Source organism: Oncorhynchus mykiss, chromosome 12 (assembly GCF_057628025.1).
Source record: "Oncorhynchus mykiss isolate SJ-2025 chromosome 12, ASM5762802v1, whole genome shotgun sequence".
Classification (NCBI taxonomy): Eukaryota; Metazoa; Chordata; class Actinopteri; order Salmoniformes; family Salmonidae; genus Oncorhynchus; species Oncorhynchus mykiss.
In genome coordinates this window covers 38510210-38532139 of record NC_143033.1, presented here as the reverse complement: position 1 = coordinate 38532139, position 21930 = coordinate 38510210, and the positions used below count along the sequence as shown (strand labels likewise).

General features: G+C 41.1%; 1 protein-coding gene across 2 annotated transcripts in view; it reads left to right on the top strand.

Moving 5' to 3' along the window:
* Positions 1-21930, top strand: part of LOC110537549 (AP-2 complex subunit beta) — a 67430-nt gene that overhangs the window by 34393 nt on the left and 11107 nt on the right. Inside the window, exons 15-21 of one of the 2 annotated variants that reach the window (XM_021623672.3) lie at positions 1852-1893; positions 2446-2592; positions 3348-3493; positions 6703-6832; positions 13031-13115; positions 13288-13374; positions 21520-21674. In XM_021623672.3, the coding sequence (XP_021479347.1) occupies positions 1852-1893; positions 2446-2592; positions 3348-3493; positions 6703-6832; positions 13031-13115; positions 13288-13374; positions 21520-21674 (792 nt within the window). The remainder of the gene's footprint in view (positions 1-1851; positions 1894-2445; positions 2593-3347; positions 3494-6702; positions 6833-13030; positions 13116-13287; positions 13375-21519; positions 21675-21930) is intronic. The other variant, XM_021623673.3, reaches the window with a different exon arrangement.

Below are 21930 nucleotides of genomic sequence, written 5' to 3'. Positions count from 1 at the left end.
GGCCGTGATTGGGGGTCCCATAGGGCAGCGCACAATTGGCCCAGGGTCGTCCGGGTTTGGCCGGGGTAGGCCGTCATTGTAAATAAGAATTTGTTCTTAAATGACTTGCCTAGTTTTAAATAAAGGAAAAATAAATGTTGGGTTCTAACATTAAAAGACAGCTAATTGATTACACTTCATTACAATGATGGATATACAGTGCCTTCAGAAAGTATTCAAACCTCTTGACTTTTTCCACATTTTGTTGTTTTAGATTGTGAATAAAAATGTATTAAATGTATATATTTTTTTGTCACCGTCCTACACACAATAGCCCATAATGTCAAAGTGGTATTATGTTTGAATTTTTTAAATTACAAATTTCAAATGAAAGGCTGACATGTCTTGAGTCAGTAAGTATTCAACCCCTTTGTTATGACAAGGCTAAATAAGTTCAGGAGTAAAAATGTGTTTACCAAGTCACATAATAAGTTGCATGGACTCTGTGTGCAATAATAGTGTATAATAATGTAACATTAACAGTACCTTATCTCTCTACCCTGTGCAATACATTCACCTATCAGCAGGACCTTAACCTAAATCACAAGGCCAAATATACACTGGAGTTGCTTACCAAGACGACATTGAAAGTTTCTGAGAGGCCTAGTTACAGTTTTGACTTAAATCGTCCTGAAAATCTATGGCAAGATTTGAAAATGACGGTCTCGTAATGATCAACAAACAACTTGACAGAACTTGAAGAATTTAAAAAATAATAATGGGCAAATATTGTACAATCCAAGTGTGCAAAGCTCTTAGAGACTTATCCAGAAAGACTCACAGCTGTAATCACTGCCAAAGGTGATTCTAACATGTATTGACTCAGGGGTGTGAATACTTACGTAAATTAGATATTTCTGTTTTAAATTTTCAATAGATTAGCAAAAAGGTCTTAACATGTTTTCACTTTGTTTTTGTGGGGTATTGTGTGTAGATGGTTGAGAGAACACAATGTGGAATACGGGTATGAATTCCTTCTGAAGGCACTGTATGTTTGAAAGTAAAATAATTTCATACATTTAAATTCCCCACGGTCAAATATCCTCAAGATGTCTGGAACATTGCTTCTAACGTTGCTTGTGCCAATGCTTTTCTATCTGCCTTTTAACAGCCAAATACGAGCATGTGATTTGTGCCTTGCTGGGTCTTAGGCTTTAAAATAGTTTTATGTTATTCCAGTCTCATTAAATGTCTGTCAAGGTGACGTCACACTTCTCACAGTCACAATGCATTTAACTAAGAGTGCCAAGTCTCAAAGGAAGTTTTGAAGTTACATACATAATTACATTTTTTCATCCAGCCTCTGAGATGGATATTTTGCATCTCAAAGACAAAATGCTTTTAGAGATTATGATGAGGATGCGTCTTTGAATATTTTGTGTAGACCTAGACTTGATTTCTTTAATTACTTTATCTTCCCCTTACACCCCTGTAAAAATTCAACTGGAGAGATGAAAGGAGCCCAAAACATATAAAGCTATTATAGTATAATTTTTTGTGAATTCTCAAATAGGTGTATCGAATGAATTTTGCAATGAGCTATTCTTCCATCTTAATGTTCATGTTTTGGCAAGGTTTTCTGGTCTCCTGACTGACTGACGCTTCTTCCTGGTAACCATTTCACTGTGTCAAATTGACTATCTACATAATAACCATTGCCATTTTCTAGGCAGTATATGGGTTGTATTGCTTTTGGGGGGGTTGGGGATGGGTTGCTATTGCTAAGTACCTCTATCTCTCTAACTCTCTTTCTCTGTCTATCTGTTGTTTGGATGCGGGTGCTGGATATGGGTCCTCTTCTCTCACCTGTAGTTGGGGGGAGACCTGGGAGGAGGTGTTGGGGGAAGTCCAGCAGTAAGTGAGCCCTTCCGTTTCTCCATCTGCCTGCCCCATCTGCATGCTGCATGCTCTTAGAGGTTCTAGCTGGGGTCAAAACTTAACTGCCACACAGTTCAAAGCTGGACAAGCTATTTTTTTTCCCGCACACTCACGCCTCACCTTTTGACCTTGCTTGCCACTGATGGGGAAAAAAGATCACGTATTCCAGTGGACGATTGCTCAAATTGCGAAATCATAAGCCGAAATTCTGACTGAAGATATACAAACTAGTTTCGACCTCTGCAAATCAGAGCATTGGAGAATGTATTTCTCGTGTCAGGATTTCAGCTTTAGTGAATGTACAAAATCACATTTGTCGATCATGACATTGTCTTTAAAAATAAATCATTAGAAGATGCCACCATTGTTATTTGAAACCCACTCTGAGCACTTGACAACAAAAATGAGTTTGGAACCTGTCTCTTCATCGAAGGTTGCTAGAGAACCGTCGGAGGTACATTCTGGATTCATAGTTGTGCTGATGTCCTGTATGTTTTTTTTGTGTGTGCATGTGTGTGTGTGACTCAGGTGGGACAGAACTTTATCCCCTCGTCAGTTCCCAACACATTCGCCCCATCGCCCACTCCTGCAGTGCTCAGCAGTGGCCTCAACGACCTGTTTGAGCTCTCCACAGGCATGGCAATCACCACAGGAGGCTATGTCACCCCAAAGTCTGTGAGTATCCACAGCTCGATGCTTATGTTGATGTTCAATGCTAATGCTATCCAGAGCTTAATGTTAATGTTAGCACTATGTTGGGATAAAGTAGATTTTCATTGCTGAGTTAGCACACCAGCAAGGGCAGAGAATAAAGCTCATCACAATGCTAATGCTAACTCATTAGGACCTAGCAAGCCGAGAAATGCATACAGAAAGGGGGATACCTAGTCAGTTGTACAACTGAATGCCTTCAACTGAAATGTGTCTTCCGTATTTAACCCAAACCCCTCTGAATCAGAACCTTGAGCCCTGCCTCAGTCGCTCTTCATGTAGGACAGTGTATAAATATAGTTATGACATTGTTTGGCAGGGGTGGAAGGAGGGGTGTGTTAAGTCCATGTTGGCATCAACAGGCTCCACCCTAGATTCCAGTTCAAAATGGTTAATTTAGATATATCATACAGTTGAGTCATGCAGAAGAGGCTCACAGAGTCCTCGCTGTGTTATGTGCGCTGTAGCAGCAGGACATAGCATCCTGTCCAAGGTATCCATCTTAATTTACAGGTTCCATTCTCCATCTCCCTTTGTGTCTGACTCAATACAATGAGTGGGCTACACAGCACAGACACGTAGTTCAGCACTTGTTGTGCAAATCCTGTATGACTCAGGTTGCCATTTTCAAATGCCCTTGTGTGCTCTCTCTGCTCCCAAGTATTGGTGAAGCAGTTTGCATGTTCATATTTCTTTATTTACTGTCTCTCTTCCCCCAGATATGGCTGCCTGCAGTGAAAGCTAAAGGGCTAGAGATCTCAGGCACATTCTCCCGCCGACAGGGCCAAATGTACATGGACATGACCTTCACCAACAAGGCCCTGCAGCACATGACCGACTTTGCTATCCAGTTCAACAAGAACAGGTGAGAGAGGGTGAGACTGGTATCAAATCCTATATGCCATCTCTTGCTATTGTGCCCTTAGTCACGGTGCGATCTAAGAGGTTGACACGGTGTCTCAGGGTCTTGGATAAAGACGCAAGTCAATATCTCATCTGTACCAGCATTCAAGGTCCTCTGTGGCCTCACTGTAAAAAACTTCTCTCTGCCTTTTGTTCACACCAACCTTGTATTTAGTTGCTCATCGCAACTCTCCATTCACTATAATCATGGCCATTCACTAAACACATTGTTAATAGATAATAGGTTAGTTCTCAGAAACTATCCACTTAGTGAAAGGGATATGGCTATTTATTGTCATGTACTTCACAAAAATAGTACAATGAGTGTAAATGTGAGTCTTAGTCCCAGGGCATACATGGAAAGGTATGTACAGTTGAAGCCTGAAGTTTACATACACTTAGGTTGGAGTCATTAAAGCTTGTTTTTCAACCACTCCACAAATGTCTTGTTAACAAACTATAGTTTTGGCAAGTCGGTTAGGACATCTACTTTGTGCATGACAGTCATTTTTCCAACAATTGTTCACAGACAGAATATTTCACTTATAATTCACTGTATCACAATTCCAGTGGGTCAGAAGTTTACATACACTAAGTTGACTGTGCCTTTAAACAGCTTGGAACTTTCCAGAAATGATGTCATGGCTTAAGAAGCTTCTGATAGGTTAATTGACATAATTTGAGTCAATTGGAGGTGTACCTGTGCCTACCTTCAATCTTTGCTTGACATCATAGGAAAATCAAAAGATATCAGACAATTTTGTTGTAGACCTCCACAAGTCTTGTTCATCCTCGGGAGCAATTTTCAAACACCTGAAGGTACCACGTTCATCTGTACAAACAATACTACACAAGTATAAACACCATGGGACCACGCAGACGTTTACCGCTCAGGAATGAGACGTGTTCTGTCTCCTAGAGATGAACGTACTTTGGTGAGAAAAGTGCAAATTAATCCCAGAACAGCAGCAAAGGACCTTGTGAAGATGCTGGAGGAAACAGGTACAAAAGTATCTATATCCACAGTAAAACAAGTCCTATATCAACATAACCTGAAAGGCCGCTCGGCAAGGAAGAAGCCACTGCTCCAAAACCACCATAAAAAAGCCAGACTACGGTTTGCAACTGAACATGTGGACAAAGATCATACTTTTTGGAGAGATGTCCTCTGCTCTGATGAAACAAAAATAGAACTGTTTGGCCATAATGACCATCGTTATGTTTGGAGGAAAAGGGGGGAGGCTTGCAAGCCGAAGAACATCATCCCAACCATGAAGCACGGGAGTGGCAGCATCATGTTGTGGGGGTGCTTTGCTGCAGAAGGGACTGGTGCCCTTCACAAAATAGATTGCTCTTTGAGGAAGGAAAATTATGTGGATATATTGAAGCAACATCTCAAGACATCAGTTACAGCTTGGTCGTAAAGGGGTCTTCCAAGTGGACAATGACCAAAGTTGTGGCAAAATGGCTTAAGGGCAACAAAGTCAAGGTATTGGAGTGGCCATCACAAAGCCCTGACCTCAATCCTATGGAAAATGTGTGGGCAGAACTGAAAAAGCATGTGCGAGCAAGGAGGCCTACAAACCTGACTCAGTTACACCAGCTCTGTCAGGAGGAATGGGCCAAAATTCACCCAACTTACTGTGGGATGCTTGTGGAAGGCTACCTGAAACGTTTGACCCAAGTTAAACAATTTAAAGGCAATGCTACCAAATACTCATTGAGTGTAAACTGTAAACTTCTGACTCACTGGGAATGTTATGAAAGAAATAAAAGCTCAAATAAATAATTCTCTCTACTATTATTCTGACATTTCACATTCTTAAAATGAAGTGGTAACCTGAGTTTAAATGTATTTGGCTAAGGTGTATGTGAACTTCCCACTTCAACTGTATATTATGTGCACTCGGCTCCTTATGTTAGTACAGTATGGGAGCATACTGTATGATAACTAAACACGACCACTACTCTGGAATACAAGAAATTGTGAAGAGCAGACGTATACACCGTATATACAAAAGTATGTTGACACCCCTTCAAATTAGTCGATTCAGCTATTTCAGCAGTAGAATGGCCTTACTGAAGAGCTCAGAAACGTTCAACGTGGCACCGTCATAGAATGCTACCATTCCAACAAGTCAGTTCGTCAAATTTCTGCCCTGCTAGCGCTGCTCCGGTCAAGTGCAAGTGCTGTTATTGTGAAATCGAAAACTGAAAGTGAGTAGGCCACACAAGCTCACAGAATGGGACCACTGAAGCACTTAGCACGTTGTAAATCGTCTGTCCTCTGTTGCAACACTCACTACCGAGTTTCAAACTTGTACTGGAAGCAACATCAGCACAAGGAACTGCTCGTAGGGAGCAAGATGAAATGGGTTTCCATGGCCGAGCAGCTATGTATCACAATGCCAAGCGTCGGCTGGAGTTGTGTGTAAAGCTCGCCGCCTTTGGACTCTAGAGCAGTGGAAACGCGTTCTCTGGAGTGATGAATCATGCTTCACCATCTGGCAGTCCCACGGATGAATCTGGGTTTTGCTGATACCAGGAGAACGCTACCTGCCCCAATGCATAGTGCCAACTGTAAAGTTTGGTGGAGGAGGAATAATGGTCTGGGGCTGTTTATCATGGTTCGGGCTAGGCCCCTTAGTTCCAGTGAAGGGAAATCTTAATTGTACTGCATACAATGACATTCTAGACCATTCTGTGCTTCCAACTTTGTGGCAACCGTTTGGGGAAGGCCCTTTCCTGTTTCAACATGGCAATACTCCTGTGCACAAAGGGAGGTCCATACAGAAAGGGTTTGTTAAGATCGGTGTGGAGGAACTTGACTGGCCTGCACAGTGCCCTAACTTCAACCCCACCGAACACCTTTGGGAAGAATCTTAACGCCGACTGCAGCCTAATCGCCCAACATCAGTGCCAACCTCACTAATGCTTTTGTGGCTGAATGGAATCAAGTCCTTGCAGCAATATTATAACATCTTGTGGAATGCATTCCCAGAAGAGTGGAGGCTGTTAAAGCAGCAAACTCCATATACCAGCTCCATATTAATGCCCATGATTTTGGAATGAGATGTTCGACGAGCAGGTGTCCATACTTTTTCTCATGTAGTGTATTTAGCTCCAGTCACCTGAAGCACTTAACCCTGTTATGCAATTTATGTTGTCTAGTTTCGGAGTGATCCCCACCACCCCTCTGCCCATCCACACTCCACTGATGCCCAGCCAGAGTATTGAAGTTTCCCTGCCTCTCAACACCATTGGGCCAGTCATGAAGATGGACCCACTGAACAACCTACAGGTAAACTCCTACATGTATTTTCTGACCTGGCCTCCATAATCACCCGACGTTTCTTTATGTAAAGCATGCTCGGCAAGAGCAGCCTACCTCTCAGGGATTTTTCTGCCATTTTTAATCCTTGGGCAGGCCGCCAAAGCGTTTTTTCGGATTACCGAAGTCTAAACAGTGTACATTTATTTCAAAACATTTTCGGGTTTGAAAAAACCTTTTCAGTGTAAACTTAAACCAGATGTAAAGTAAGTAGAAAAGATAATGGGCCTTCAGTGCCTTCAGAAAGTATTCATACCCCTTGACTTATTCCACATTTAGTTGTGTTACAGCCTGAATTCAAAATGGATTACTTTTTTTTTCATCCATCTACACACAATACCCCATAATGACAAGGTGAAAACATGTTTCTAGATTTTTTAGCAAATGTATTTATATAAGGATTTACACCCGAGGATAGAAGTATCCTTGTCAGCGATACCAGCTGTGAGTCTTTCTGGGTAAGTCTCTAAGAGATTTCCACACCTGGATTGTGCAACGTTTGCCCATTATTCTTTTCAAAATGCTTCAAGCTCTGTCAAGTTGTTTGTTGATAATTGCTAGACAACCATTTTCAAGTCTTTCCATATATTTTCAAGTAGATTAAAGTTAAAACTGTAACTCTGCCACTCAGGAACATTCACTGTTTTCTTCTTTTTTAGGTTATTGTCCTGTTGAAAGGTGAATTCGTCACCCAGTGTCTGGTGGAAAGCAGACTGAACCAAATTTTCCTCTAGGATTTTGCCTGTGCTTAGCTCTATTCTGTACATTTTTTTTTTTTATCCTGAAAAACTCCTTAACAATTACAGTCCTTAACAATTACAAGCATACCCAAAACAGTATGCAGCCACCACTATGCTTGAAAATATGGAGAGTGGTACTCCATAATATGTTGTGTTGGATTTGCCCAAACATAACACTTTGTACTCAGGACAAAAAGTGAATTGCTTTGCCACATTTTCTTGCATTATTATATTAGTGCCTAGTTGCAAGCAGGATGCATGTTTTGGAATATTTTTTCCTGTTTGCTTATTTCCTTATACAGCTGACTGAGTGCGGTCTTAGTGCCAGCATCTGTTTGTGGTGGTAAATAAACAGCCATGAAAAGTATAGCTGAGAACTGTCTAGGCAAGTAGTGTGGCCTGCAATTTATCACAATATACTCTACTTCAGGCGAGCAAAATCTAAAGACTTCCATAGATTTCGTGCACCAGCTGTTTTTTTTACAAATATGCACAGACCGCCGCCCCTCGTCTTACCGGAGTGTGCTATTCTATCCTGCCGGTCCAGCGTATATCCCGCTAGCTGAATATCCATGTCGTCATTCAGCCACGATTCCGTGAAACATAGGATATTACAGTTTTTGATGTCCCGTTGGTAGGATATTCGTGATCGTACCTCGTCTAATTTATTGTCCAATGATTGCACGTTGGCGAGTAATATTGACCGTAACGCAGATTTCCTACTCGCCAACTGCGGGTCCTGACGAGGCATCCGGCTCTTCGTCCTCTGTACCTGCGTCGCTTCCTCTTGCGAATAACTGGGATGTCGGCCCTGCCGGGCGTTCGGAGAATGTCATGTGAGTCTTGCTTGTTGTTGAAAAAATATTTGTCTAATCCGAGGTGAGTGATCGCTCTCCTGATATCCAGAAGCTCTTTTCTGCTGTAAGATACGGTTGCAGAAACAGTATGTACAAAATAAGTTACAATTACAGTGAAAACCCCCCACATAATAGCACAATTGGTTGGGCGCCCGTTAAATTGCTGCCATTTCTTCCGGTGCCTTCCGGGCCCGATTTCCCGATAACAATGGAATTTAGGCTTATGAGTGTTTTTAACAATGCATCTTTCCTACCACGTTACTAACAAAGGTTCTTGGAAACACCTTGGCTTCTAAAGATAGATCGTAGAAAGGTTCTAATGATGATCTTAACGCTACGAAGGTTCTGGGAAACGAGGCCCATCATCTTCGGTTTGACTCTGTAATCAAAGCCTGACAGGTTAAGCACCCTACTTTTTGCCTGAAGCTTGTTAAAAGAAGAAACTCCAGCAATGCCAGTGTGCCTGATTTTTTTTCCCCCTCCAACTATACGTACCAGTCAAAAGTTTCGACACACCTACTCATTCAAGGGTTTTTCTTTATTTTACTATTTTCTACATTGTAGAATAGTAGTGAAGACATCAAAACTATGACATCACACACATGGAATCATGCAGTAACCAAAAAAGTGTTAAACAAATCAAAATATATTTTATATTTGAGATTCTTCAAAGTAGCCACCCTTTGCCTTGATGGCAGGTTTGGATACTCTTGGCATTATCAACCAGCTTCATGAGGTAGTCGCCTGGAATACATATCATTTAACAGGTGTGTCTTGTTAAAAGTTAATTTGTGGAATTTCTTTCCTTTATGAGTTTGAGCCAATCAGTTGTGTTGTGACAAGGTAGGGGTGGTATACAGAAGATATCCCTATTTGGTAAAAAACCAATTCCATATTATGGCAAGAACAGCTCAAATAAGCAAAGGGAAACACACTCCATCATTACTTTAAGACATGAAGGTCAGTCAATTTGGAAAATTTCAAGAACTTTGAAAGTTTCTTCAAGTGCAGTCGCAAAAAAACATCAATCATTATGATGAAACTGGCTCTTGAGGACCGCGAGAGGAAAGGAAGACCCAGAGTTACTTCTGCTGCAGAGGATAAGTTCATTAGAGTTACCAGCCTCAGAAATTGCTGCCCAAATAAATGCTTCACAGAGTTCAAGTAACAGACACATCTCAACATCAACTGTTCAGAGAAGACTGCGTGAATCAGGCCTTCATGGTCGAATTGCTGCAAATAAACCACTACTAAAGGACACCAATAAAAATAAGAAACACGAGCAATGGACATTAGTCCGGTGGAAATCTGTCCTTTGGTCTGATGAGTCCAAATTAGAGATTTTTGGTTCCAACCACCGTGTCTTTGTGAGACGCAGAGTAGGTGAACAGATGATCTCCTCATGTGTGGTTCCCACCGTGAAGAATAGAGGAGGTGTGATGGTGTGGGTCTGCTTTTTTGGTGACACTGTCTGTGATTTATTTATAATTCAAGGTACACTTAACCAGCATGGCTACCACAGCATTCTGCAGTGATATGTCATCCAATCTGGTTTGCGCTTAGTGGGACTATCATTTGTTTTTCAACAGGACAATGACCCAACACACCTCCAGGCTGTGAAAGGGCTATTTGACCAAGAAGGAGATTGATGCAGTGCTGCATCAGATGACCTGGCCTCCACAATCACCTGACGTCAACCCAATTGAGATGGTTTGGGATGAGTTGGACCGCAGAGTGAAGGAAAAGCAGCCACAAGTGCTCAGCATATATGGGAACTCCTTCAAGACTGTTGGAAAAGCATTGCAGGTAAAGCTGGTTGAGAGAATGCCAAGAGTGTGCAAAACTGTCAAGGCAAATGGTGGCTTCTTTGAAGAATCTAGAATCTAAAATCTAAAATATATTTTGATTTGTTTAACACTTTTTTGGTTACTACATGATTCCATTTGTGTTTATTTTATTTATATGTCTTGATGTCTTCACTATTATTCTACAATGTAGAAAATAGTAAAAATAGTAAAAAATAAAGAGTCTTGAATGAGTGGTACTGTAGTTTTTTCCCTCCTGGAACAACGTACGGTGTGCAAACTCCTCTTTCAAGCCCGAGACCTATTACAATGGAAAACAAACAAAAAACAAGCTATATGCATTTTATAATAGAAGTTCATTTCAAACTTCAAGATATCCTCAATGTATGGCATTTGTTTATATGCTTTTGATCCTGTCTTTTTTACAGCCTCTTTGAAGCATATAAAACTAGGTATTACGTCCCCAGAGAAAGCAGGATTCTAAATGCTGTTTATCAAACTATAATCTACAGAATTATGTGCTTCTGTCTTGCGTCCGAGAGATGAGCTGGAGGGTTCAGTCTTCAGCCCACACACATGGCCGTCAAGCTGAGGACAGTAAAGCCTGTTAGTAGTTTGAGCCCACAGTGTTGGCTCTAATGTGCTCCACCACCACAGGACAGCCACCAACTGGACAATGGACTCCAGCTTTCAGTGCCCCCGTACAAACTTTCATTTCATAAGCTCACATTTTTATGGAGGTAAGGCAATTCACTGGAATAGCTTTCTGTAAATCCAGTCTCAGAAATTGAATACATAGCCCTTTTTTTAAAGCTCTGTAAATTATTTGATAATATGCATAAGAGCACGTAGGCCTATATAAGGGCAATATATAACAGCTACTCAGCTATCCTGGAAAAGCAGCCCATCCATCAGCAGACTTTAGTAGTTCCAGTCATCTCATTTTCACTGTTCAGTGGCTGAGAGAGATGGCAATGGAAACCATTCAGCTAAAATAACACTACTTTACAGGGCTCTCCAGCTGAGACAGCTACTTTATTTGTTCCTATATCCCAGGCTAGCCTCCATCCTATAATGATTCCTCCTTTTCTGTTCTTGCCTTCCCGGCATGGGTATTGTTTGTGTTTGTGTGTGTGTGTGTGTGTGTGTGTGAGAGAGCGAGAATATCTGTCTCTCTGAAGGCCCGGTGGTAAGCAGACCACCTTTAGAGTGTTTGAGTTCACCACACCACAGCTTTTCATCTGGGTTGGATCCACATACTGCTGAAATGTATGTGCTGCTCATATAGTATCTACTTACTCATAAATGCAGAATGACATTCAATAGTGAATATTCAACCGCTTGTGTCCTTTTTTTCAGAAGACTTGCTCATGGGGCTCCCGAGTGGCGCAGCATCTCAGTGCTAGATGCGTCACTACAGACCCTGGTTCACTTCCAGGCTGTATCACAACCGGCTGTGATTGGGAGTCCCGTAAGGCGGTGCAAAATTGGCACAGCGTCGTTAGGGTTTGGCCGGTAGGCCTTCATTGGAAATCAGAAATTGTTCTTAACTGACTTGCCTAGTTCAATTTTTTAAATGTTTGGCGCCTGTAGTGACACATTTTGCCAATCACACTTGTCCTTAGGCCATTCTACAAGAAAACAGCAGATTGAGTAATTGATAATAATGACTATAAATATCTACCAATCCCACCATTCAGCAGCTTCAATTCCTAGTTGCTGGAAGGGACACTACTGACCCTGATTCACCTCAGTGTTCATTCTAATAATTACCTCAGAGTCCCTAAGTTGTAATGAAGACTTCTAAGTACTAACAAAGATAATAGTTATCGTCAGCTTTGGTACTTAATCACATCACGGCCTAGGGATATTTACCATGTGATTCCGACACCTCTCCCACACTCCCCATTGTCTTGTGTTTTGATATACTTTATTAGTATGTCTATGACTCTGATCATGTGACACTAAACAAATCAAAAGGCCTCTGTAATGAGCTTGGTTGTTTTATCATGGGGATTTTTTGAAGCCCAGTCAGGACATCAGTTTGGTTCAGATGTGTAGGTGGAGACGATTGTCCTTTTGTGGATTAATAGATTTTCTGACGGAGCTCTAATTCTAATTCCACAACGCAACTCACGATGCGAGTTGCGTTGTGAGCTAATGGGGGAAAGTGTTTCCACGGAATTGACAACTCTGTCATACTAGATGAGGTTTGTGTGTTTTGTATTTATGTCTCTCTCTCTTTGTGTGTGTGTGTCCTCGGTGCTTAGCAATGCGCAACTTTCACACACTGTTCCTGTCAAGTACAGGTGAGGCCGGCCAGGGTCTGGTCTTCTGATAATGTCTATTCGTGAACAGAGTAAGGACTGCCTGCCGGAGGGTCACTCCATGAAGCCAGAAATATGATTCAAGTTCAGAAAGCTCAGAGTGCCCATGAGGGCTGTATACTGCATTAGTTGCAGAGTCCAGCAGACCACACACTCAGCTTTAAGCCCTCGCCACCCACACTCACAAATAGACACCTCTCTAGTCTCACAGTCTCACTTCTGTCTAGCCATGACAGACACTGCATTTCAATAGCACTTTTTCTTATTTAGAGCAATTCTATATTTACAGTTGTCTGCCTCATCTTTCTCATGCTCCTAAGTGCTCAGAAGTGTTTGAGGGCTTATTGGAATTCTATATGTCCAAATCAGCCACCTCTAGTGCATGGCACTAAGTCACTGACTGATGTCATATTAACGTTGTGTTGTCTTTTGTGCACAGGTGGCTGTGAAGAACAACATTGATGTTTTCTACTTCAGTGGGCTTATCCCACTCAACATTTTCTTTGTGGAGGACGGTAAAATGGGTACGTGTGTCTGGAAGCAACACTCTCAAACACTCAATATCCAGCTCATTACCATAGCAGTAGAGCCAAAGAGTTTGAAGAGTTTATTTTATACCAACACAAGGACCTTTTGTAGCTCCCCGCTCAGTTCAGGTGTCACTCTTGTTTCCCCCCCATCCTTCATCTGCCTCAGAGCGACAGGTGTTCCTGGCAACCTGGAAAGACATCCCCAATGAGAACGAACTGCAGTACCAGATCAAGGAGTGCCACTTAAACGCAGGTAGGCTTCTTTACCTCTGTGGATGATAGCTATATGTGAGAAAAATAAAAAAACAAACATTTCTGACCATGATATGTACTCTAAGGCTTGTCACTATTTTTATCTGTGGGGTTTTCCTCCTACTGCTCAATGGTATGAAAACACTAATAAAGATCTAGAATGAAAATGTACACTGTGTTTGTGTTGGAGAGGGTCATCTTTCACCCTCCTAACCCTGACTGTACTGAAACCCAGCCTATCGAGAAACACAAGGCTTTCAAGCAGTACGGCTCAAATGTCCATCATCGGAGCTGTTCACGCTATGCTTTAAAAATGTAACCTTGCGTGATTCAGTCTTAAAGCGTGAGGACATGAGTCGATCCACAATGCTGCTAATATTTGTGGATGACATACACACCACATAGTCATCTACAGTAGTCAGGCACAAACACAAATGATAACAAGACAATTGAGTCTCATCAACAATCTAGCTTCCTGTATTCCTCTATCTTTTATATGTCAAAGGACATTTGTTAGGTGATGTTGAAATTGCAGCTTAGTGTGGTTTTGAACACTCCATTGTGTTTAAGTTACCAAGAGTACAATGGGATAAGATCTTTTGTCCTTTTTTTAACTGCTTCGAGCACAAGTGAAGGACAGTGTCGACTTGGTGTTGTTTCGTATCGATTTTGTGCTGGTGATTCAGTGGAAGGAGATGTCATTTGATGAGGAGAAAGCATGCAAAGAAGGAGGAAATGCATGAAGAGCGCTCTATGCATCTGCCTAGCTGTCAAAAGTTCAACTTATTTCAACTTTTGACGCATGTAAAATGGACAAATGACATCCATTAACTTATGAGGCTAATAGAAAAACCTTTTGCTCATGATATGCTCAGTCAGTTGAAAGATATGACATCTCTGGGTGTGCTTGTGTTCGATGACTTCTTGGTGTTTTTGTCATCCTAAAATATTATTTGGCAATATATCAGGCCTATTGTCCTCACGGAGCTCATGTCTGAATCACACTTACTACTACTATCCTCTCCTTTCACAGATCTAACACGTTGAGCCAATTACAGGGCAGATAAAGGGCCGTCTTTGTTTTGGGAAAGTTCTATTGGAGGGAAGTAGCTTTAGTTATTGTTTAGTCTATATGCAGGGTTTTATTTACCAACCTGGACAGGTGGTACCGCAGGTGACCTTTTGAAACCATCAAACCACAAAGTCATCAAATCCTTTCCTCACTTGTGTTCACCAGACTGAAGCCAGTTAAGCACTGGGAGCTGAGGGCATTGGTTTTAAAGAGATGCTGCATATTGACTGGAGAACTAGATAACATGACTGGGGGTTTAAAGTGGTAACATTTAAATGGTGGAATTAGCCTTTTCCTCTAACCCCCTGGCTTTGTTGCAGTGACCACAACATCACAGCCTTAGGTTCCAGCGTTACACACCTGCCTGCAATTCATGTGCGGATGTATTCCCACACACACCTACAGGAACACACATGCACATACACAGTACAGATGCATACACAAGATGCTGTCATAGTCCACGTGGGGTCAAACGACATTAGGAGGGCTAGCTCGGGAACTGCTGAAAATTAGATTTTAAAGAACTCATTTTAGCTCTGGAAGATTCCAAAAAGCGGCCAATTATTTCAGGCACAGTACCATCAGTACCACAGTACAATCCCTACCATTGTCGCTGAGTTGTGATAGTGCTGTTGCAAATGTACAGTACCAGTCAAAAGTTTGGACATACAGTTGAAGTCGGAAGTTTACATACACCTTAGCCAAATACATTTAAACTCAGTTTTTCATCATTCCTGACATTTAATCCTAGTAAAAATTCCCTGTTTTTAGGTCAGTTAGGATCACCATTTTATTTTTAGAATGTGAAATGTCAGAATAATAGTAGAGAGAAAGATTTATTTCATATTTTATTTATTTCACATTCCCAGTGGGTCAGACGTTTACATACACTCAATTAGTATTTGGTAGAATTGCTTTTAAATTGTTTAACTTGGGTCAAATGTTTTGGGTAGCCATCCACAAGCTTCCCACAATAAGTTGGGTGAGTTTTGGCCCATTCCTCCTGACAGAGCTGGTGTAACTGAGTCAGGTTTGTAGGCCTCTCTTGCTCTCACACACTTTTTCAGTTCTGCCCACACATTTTCTATGGGATTGAGGTCAGGGCGTTGTGCCACGCCAATACCTTGACTTTGTTGTCCTTAAGACATTTTGCCACAACTTTGGAAGTATGCTTGGGGTCATTGTCCATTTGGAAGACCCATTTGTTTCATCAGATCAGAGGACACAAAAAGTACGATCTTTGTCCCCATGTGCAGTTGCAAACTGTAGTCAGGCTTTTTTATGGTGGTTTTGGAGCAGTGGCTTCTTCTTAGCTGAGCGGCCTTTCAGGTTATGTCGATATAGGACTCGTTTTACTGTGGCTATAGATACTTTTGTACCTGTTTCCTCCGGTCCCTTGCTGTTGTTCTGGGATTGATTTGCACTTTTCGCACCAAGGTACGTTCATCTCTAGGAGACCGAACGCGTCTCCTTTCTGAGCGGTATGATGGCTGCGTGGTCCCATGGTGTATATACTTGCGTACTATTGTTTGTACAGATGAATGTGGTACCTTCAGGCGTTTGGAAATTGCTCCCAAGGATGAACCAGACTTGTGGAGGAGGTCTACAATTATTTTTGAGGTATTGGCTGATTTCTTTTGATTTTCCCATGATGTCAAGCAAAGAGGCACTGAGTTTGAAGGTCGGCCTTGAAATACATCCACAGGTACCCCTCCAATTGACTCAAATGATGTCAATTAGCCTATCAGAAGCTTCTAAAGTCATGACATCATTCTCTGGAATCTTCCAATCTGTTTAAAGGCACAATCAACTTAGTGCATGTAAACATCTGACCCACTGGAATTGTGATACAGTGAAATAAAGAAAAATGTGTGTTTTTTTTGTTTGTTTTTTGTTTTATTTTTATTTAACCAGGTAGGCCAGTTGAGAACAAGTTCTCATTTACAACTGCGACCTGGCCAAGATAAAGCAAAGCAGTGTGACAAAAAACAGAGTTACACATGGATAAACAAAAGTACAGTCAATAACACTATAGAAAAGTCTATTTTACAGTGTGTGCAAATGGAGTAAGGAGGTAAGGCAATAAATAGGCCATAGTAGCGAAGTAATTACAGTGTAGCAATTAACACTGGAGTGATAGATGTGAAGTAAAATAAATAAATATTCTGTCTGTAAACATTTGCTGGGAAATTACTTGTGTCATGCACAAAATAGAAGTCCTAACCGACTTTCCAAAACTATAGTTTGTTAACAAAAAATTTGTGGAGTGGTTGAAAAACCCGTTTTAATGACTCCAAGGTGTATGTAAACTTCTGACTTCAACTGTACCTACTCATTCAAAGGTTTTTCTTTATTTTCACTATTTTCTAAATTGTAAAATAATAATGATGACATTAAAAATATGAAATAACTCATATGGAATCATAGTAACCAAAGAACTGTTAAACAAATCTAAATAAATTGTAGATTCTTCAAAGTAGCCACCCTTTGCCTTGATGACAGCGTTGCACACTCTTGGGCTTCTCTCAGCCAGCTTCTGCATTTCCAACAGTCTTGAAGGAGTTCCAACATATGCTGATCACATATGTTGGCTGCTTTTCCTTCACTCTGCAGTCCTACTTATCCCAAAACCATCTCAATTGGGTTGAGGTTGGGTGATTGTGGAGACCAGGTCATCTGATGCAGCACTCCATCACTCTTCCTCTTGGTCAAATAGCCCTTACACAGCCTGGATGTGTGTTTGGGTCATTGTCCTGTTGAAAAGCAAATGATAGTCCCACTAAGCGCAAACCAGATGGGATGGCCTATTGCTGCAGAATGCTGTGATAACTATGCTGGTTAAGTGTGCCTTAAATTCTAGATAAATCACAGACAGTGTCACCAAAAAAGCACCATCACACCACCTCCTCCATGCTTCGCGGTGGGAACCACACATGCAGAGAACCCGTTCACCTACTCTGCGTCTCACAAAGACACGGTGGTTGGAACCAAAAATCTCAAATCTGGACTCACCAGACAACAAGAACAGATTTCCACTGATCTAATGTCCATTGCTCTTGTTTCTTGGCCCAAGCAAGTCTCTTCTTATTATTGGTGTCCTTTAGTAGTGGTTTCTTTGCAGCAATTCTACCATGAAGGGCTGATTTACGCAGTCTCCTCTGAAGGGTTGATGTTGAGATGTGTCTTTCTTGAACTCAGTGAAGCATTTATTTGGGCTGCAATCTGAGGTGCAGTAAACTCTAATGAACTTATCCTCTGGAACAGAGTTAATTCTGGGTCTTCCTTTCCTGTGGCTGCCTCATGAGAGCCAGTTTGATCATATTGCTTGATGGGTTTTGCGACTGCACTTGAAGAAACTTTCAAAGATCTTGAAGTAATAATGGACTGTTGTTTCTCTTTGCTTATTTGAGCTGTTCTTGCCATAATATGGACTTGGTCTTTTCCCAAATAGGGCTATCTGATCGGCTCAAACACATTAAGAAGGAAAGAAATTCCACAAATTAACTTTTTAAGAAGGAACACCTGTTAATTGAAATGCATTCCAGATGACTACCTCATGAAGCTGGTTGAGAGAATGCCAAGAGTGTGCAAAGCTGTTTTTAAGGCAAATGGTGGCTATTTTGAAGAATCTTAAATATTCTTTGATTTGTTTAACACTTTTTTGCTTACTACATGATTCCATATGTGTGATTTTATAGTTTTGATGTTTTCGCTATTATTCTACAATGTAGAAAATAGTAATGCGTCTTTCTGTATTTTTTGTTGTTATTCTGTCTCTCACTGTTCAAATAAACCTACCATTAAAATTATAGACTGATCATTTCTTTGTCAGTGGGCAAACGTACAAAATCAGCAGGAGATCAAATACTTTTTTCCCTCACTGTATATCTCTGGTTAAAGATTGACGTTTGACGTCTGTTCATGTACTCAATTACTCATGCCCATCCCTATGAAGCTCGCGGCCAAACTCCCACACTGTTTTGGGCTCTAGCAGCGTGAAGCAGATACTGTGTGGGAGTGAAGACTTGCATCTCGCACATCGCAATATCTGTAGTGCTGCTCAAGGCAACATCATTTCGCTGAGTCTACTTTTAATTGAAAATTATGACATTGTTGATTTTAGATGCTTTTTTCATTTATTAGACTATTTTCATCTGTTCAGTGTCTGTTCTTTTGTCCATCTTAATCTTTTATTTTTATTGGCCAGTCTGAGATTTGGCTTTTTCTTTGCAACTCTGCCTAGAAGAACAGCATCCCGGAGTCGCCTCTTCACTGTTAACGTTGAGACTGGTGTTTTGCGGGTACTATTTAATGAAGCTGCCAGTTGAGGACTTGTGAGGCGTCTGTTTTTAAAACTAGAGACACTAATGTACTTGTCATCTTGCTCAGTTGTGCACCAGGGCCTCTCCCACTCCTCTTTCTTTTCAGGTTAGAGCCAGTTTGTGCTGTTCTGTGAAGGGAGTAGTACACCGCGTTGTATGAGATCTTCAGTTTCTTGGCAATTTCTCACATGGAATAGCCTTCATTTTTCAGAACAAGAATAGACTGATGAGTTTCAGAAGAAAGTTCTTTGTTTCTGGCCATTTTGAGCCTGTAATTGAACCCACAAATGCTGATGCTCCAGATACTCAACTAGTCGAAAGAAGACCAGTTTTATTGCTTCTTTAATCAGCACAACTGTTTTCAGCTGTGCTAACATATTTGCAAAAGGTTTTTCTAATGATCAATTAGCCTTTTCAAATTATAAACTTGAATAACTAACACAACGTGCCATTGTAATGCAGGAGTGATGGTTGCTGATAATGGTTCTCTGTACGCCTATATAGATATTCCATTAAAAATCAGCAGTTTCCAGCTACAATAGTCATGTACAACATTAACAATGTCTACACTGTATTTCTGATCAATTTGATGTTATTTTAATGGACAAAAAAATAAGCTTTTCTTTCAAAAACAAGGACATTTCTAAGTGACCCCAAACTTTTGAACAGTAGTGTACATTTTTGGAAGATGATTATGAAAATGTATTTTCTTTTGCTGCCTACATTTTTCCTCAGTCAAATATGGGGAGTCTTATTATGTTACCACCTCTGTTTTTAGATGCTTTCTTTGTAGCAATTCTCCAGTAGCCTAATTTAAAACAAGGCTCTTTCCGCAGCCACAGTAGACCCATGAGTCATGCAAGCGAGAATAATAGCATAGCAAATACAAAATGTTTTCCAACAAGTAGGCAACATACTAGCTTGCTAATTAAGGTAATATTTCAACACATTAAATGGTCTTGAATCATACTTTTCATTTTAATGGATATAACATTTTCCCAGTAATCAATGCTTGTTTCCTTTGTTCATCTAAGGACATAAAATGTCATTGTGATAGTGGTTGGATGGTTTCAAAGGCTGTTATTAAAACACAACTGACATCCTTTTTGCCCTGAAAAAGACATTTCACTTTTTGCCCTGAAAATTACAAGGCACTAATTGGCCACACAAAAATACAAACACCACTTAAGTTGCATCTCACATTCAAACAAAGTAGGGTAACAAAAAGCAGCCATTTACCATCTATGACTGACGAGTGTTGCTCAAAGGTAAATGGTTAGAGCAGTATGGAGTTGGGAGCCTTGACCACTAGAAGCTTCCCTGCAGACTGTAACATAATAGAGACTAGTCATACAGGAAGCTTTTCCACTGCGCTGTAGGAGAGATGAAATTCATTCCCCCACTGTCACTTGTCCTGCTTCTTTCTTTTTTGACACTTGTCTTTCTCCTTCTCTCCATCCACCACCTACCTCTCAGGACTCCTTTCAAGGCATTTCGTCTCACCCCTCCCCCTCTTTCCCTGAAGGAGACTTCACACAAGCTCTTTAATGATAACCCACACCATGCCTGGTTGCCCCAGACAACAGAGTGACTGAGGGCTGAGAGCAGTGGCACTGACGATTGCTCAGGACAGGACCTACAATGGGACATGGGCCTCAGGGTCAGACTTTATGGTAGTGGTAGTTTGTCCATTGACCCATGGTTTTAAGCCCATTAGACATAGTGTCTATAGTGACATCCCCACCTCTAGATGTGAGATCTGGAAGTTGTAGTAGCTACTCCCTATATTGACAGCCCACATAACAGTACAGCTTACAGGCTAGGTTACATTTATGACGTTCAATGTATTGCTTCAATGTTCACAGCACTTTTAAAAGTTACCCTAGCTCTGTTCTTCTTCCTCAAAGTCCGACTTGGATCAGGACACTTTTTTTTTCACTTAGAGGCACAAAGGAGGGACTAAGCTCCAGCAGTTGTTTCATGAAGCTAATGTAGATATAATTGCTGAGCTGCTCCCCACTGCCAGTAGTTAGCCAGGCTCACAGAGAAACCATTAGAGTTGCCTTAAGGGTACAGATTGACTGGGACAGAGGAATAGGCAGCTGATGTAGGTCATGGCAATGTGTGTAGTCTAATATGACTCAGAAAGCAGCTAATGGCCTAGTTGTTGGTATTTCACATACTGTTATTATAATGAATTTTGTCTTACATGAAATCAATCTCCTTCTCTCTTGTTGTATTGAGTCCCTCAGTCCTTTTTTTAGATGACGCTGCAAACCAACAATGGAAACTGTAGAAACCACTGCATATATAGCCCCATACCTAGTAATAAAGCAAAAACCTCATGTTCCTAGACTAGAGAATGCAGTTCCCAAAAATGAAGCTACTACTGTACAATACAATGCCTTAGTCTATAGATAACTCTCCTCTCAGATGTGAATGTCTGAATGAGTACTGTCAGTAAAAAATATATTAATTACAACTGCTGAACTGCACTACAATGGAGAATGCACTTATCCAATGTGCACTTATCAGTAGTTGACCGTAGAATAGCCTAGAGCCCATGAGGCTGAGCTTTGCCTGTGTAGTGCTGATCTCCACATAAAGTAGGGTTGGAAAATTCCTGAAAATTCCCATTTTAAGTATTCCCCGCAGCCTATTCCCTCATGACTCCAGAAATCCTGAAAAAAAATGAGAATTTATATCTACACTTCTAGTATATACCTGACTCATATGTAATGTGACCTTGCAGACACTGTGTCGGGGAAGCTGCAGAACGACAACATTTACACCATCGCTAAGAGGAACGTGGAGGGCCAGGACATGCTCTACCAGTCACTCAAGCTCACCAATGGCATCTGGATCCTGGCTGAGCTCCGCATCCAACCCGGCAACCCCAACTACACGGTAAAACACCCGCCTAACCTCAACTCTCCTAATTCTGAACTCAGAAGTCACTTACTGTTTTTGTCAGTAGAAGTCTGAAGTGCCAAGCAGAAGGCTCTTTATATTTCCACCCTTCCCTCACTAGAGTACCAGGCAAATAAACACTTTTGTGTTTTGTAAATGCTGTAGTCATTGCGTGACCTTCATGAGTAGACTTAGTCTTTAATGGAATGTTTGAACCCAGGAAATAATTGATAGCCCTTCTCACTGAGACAGC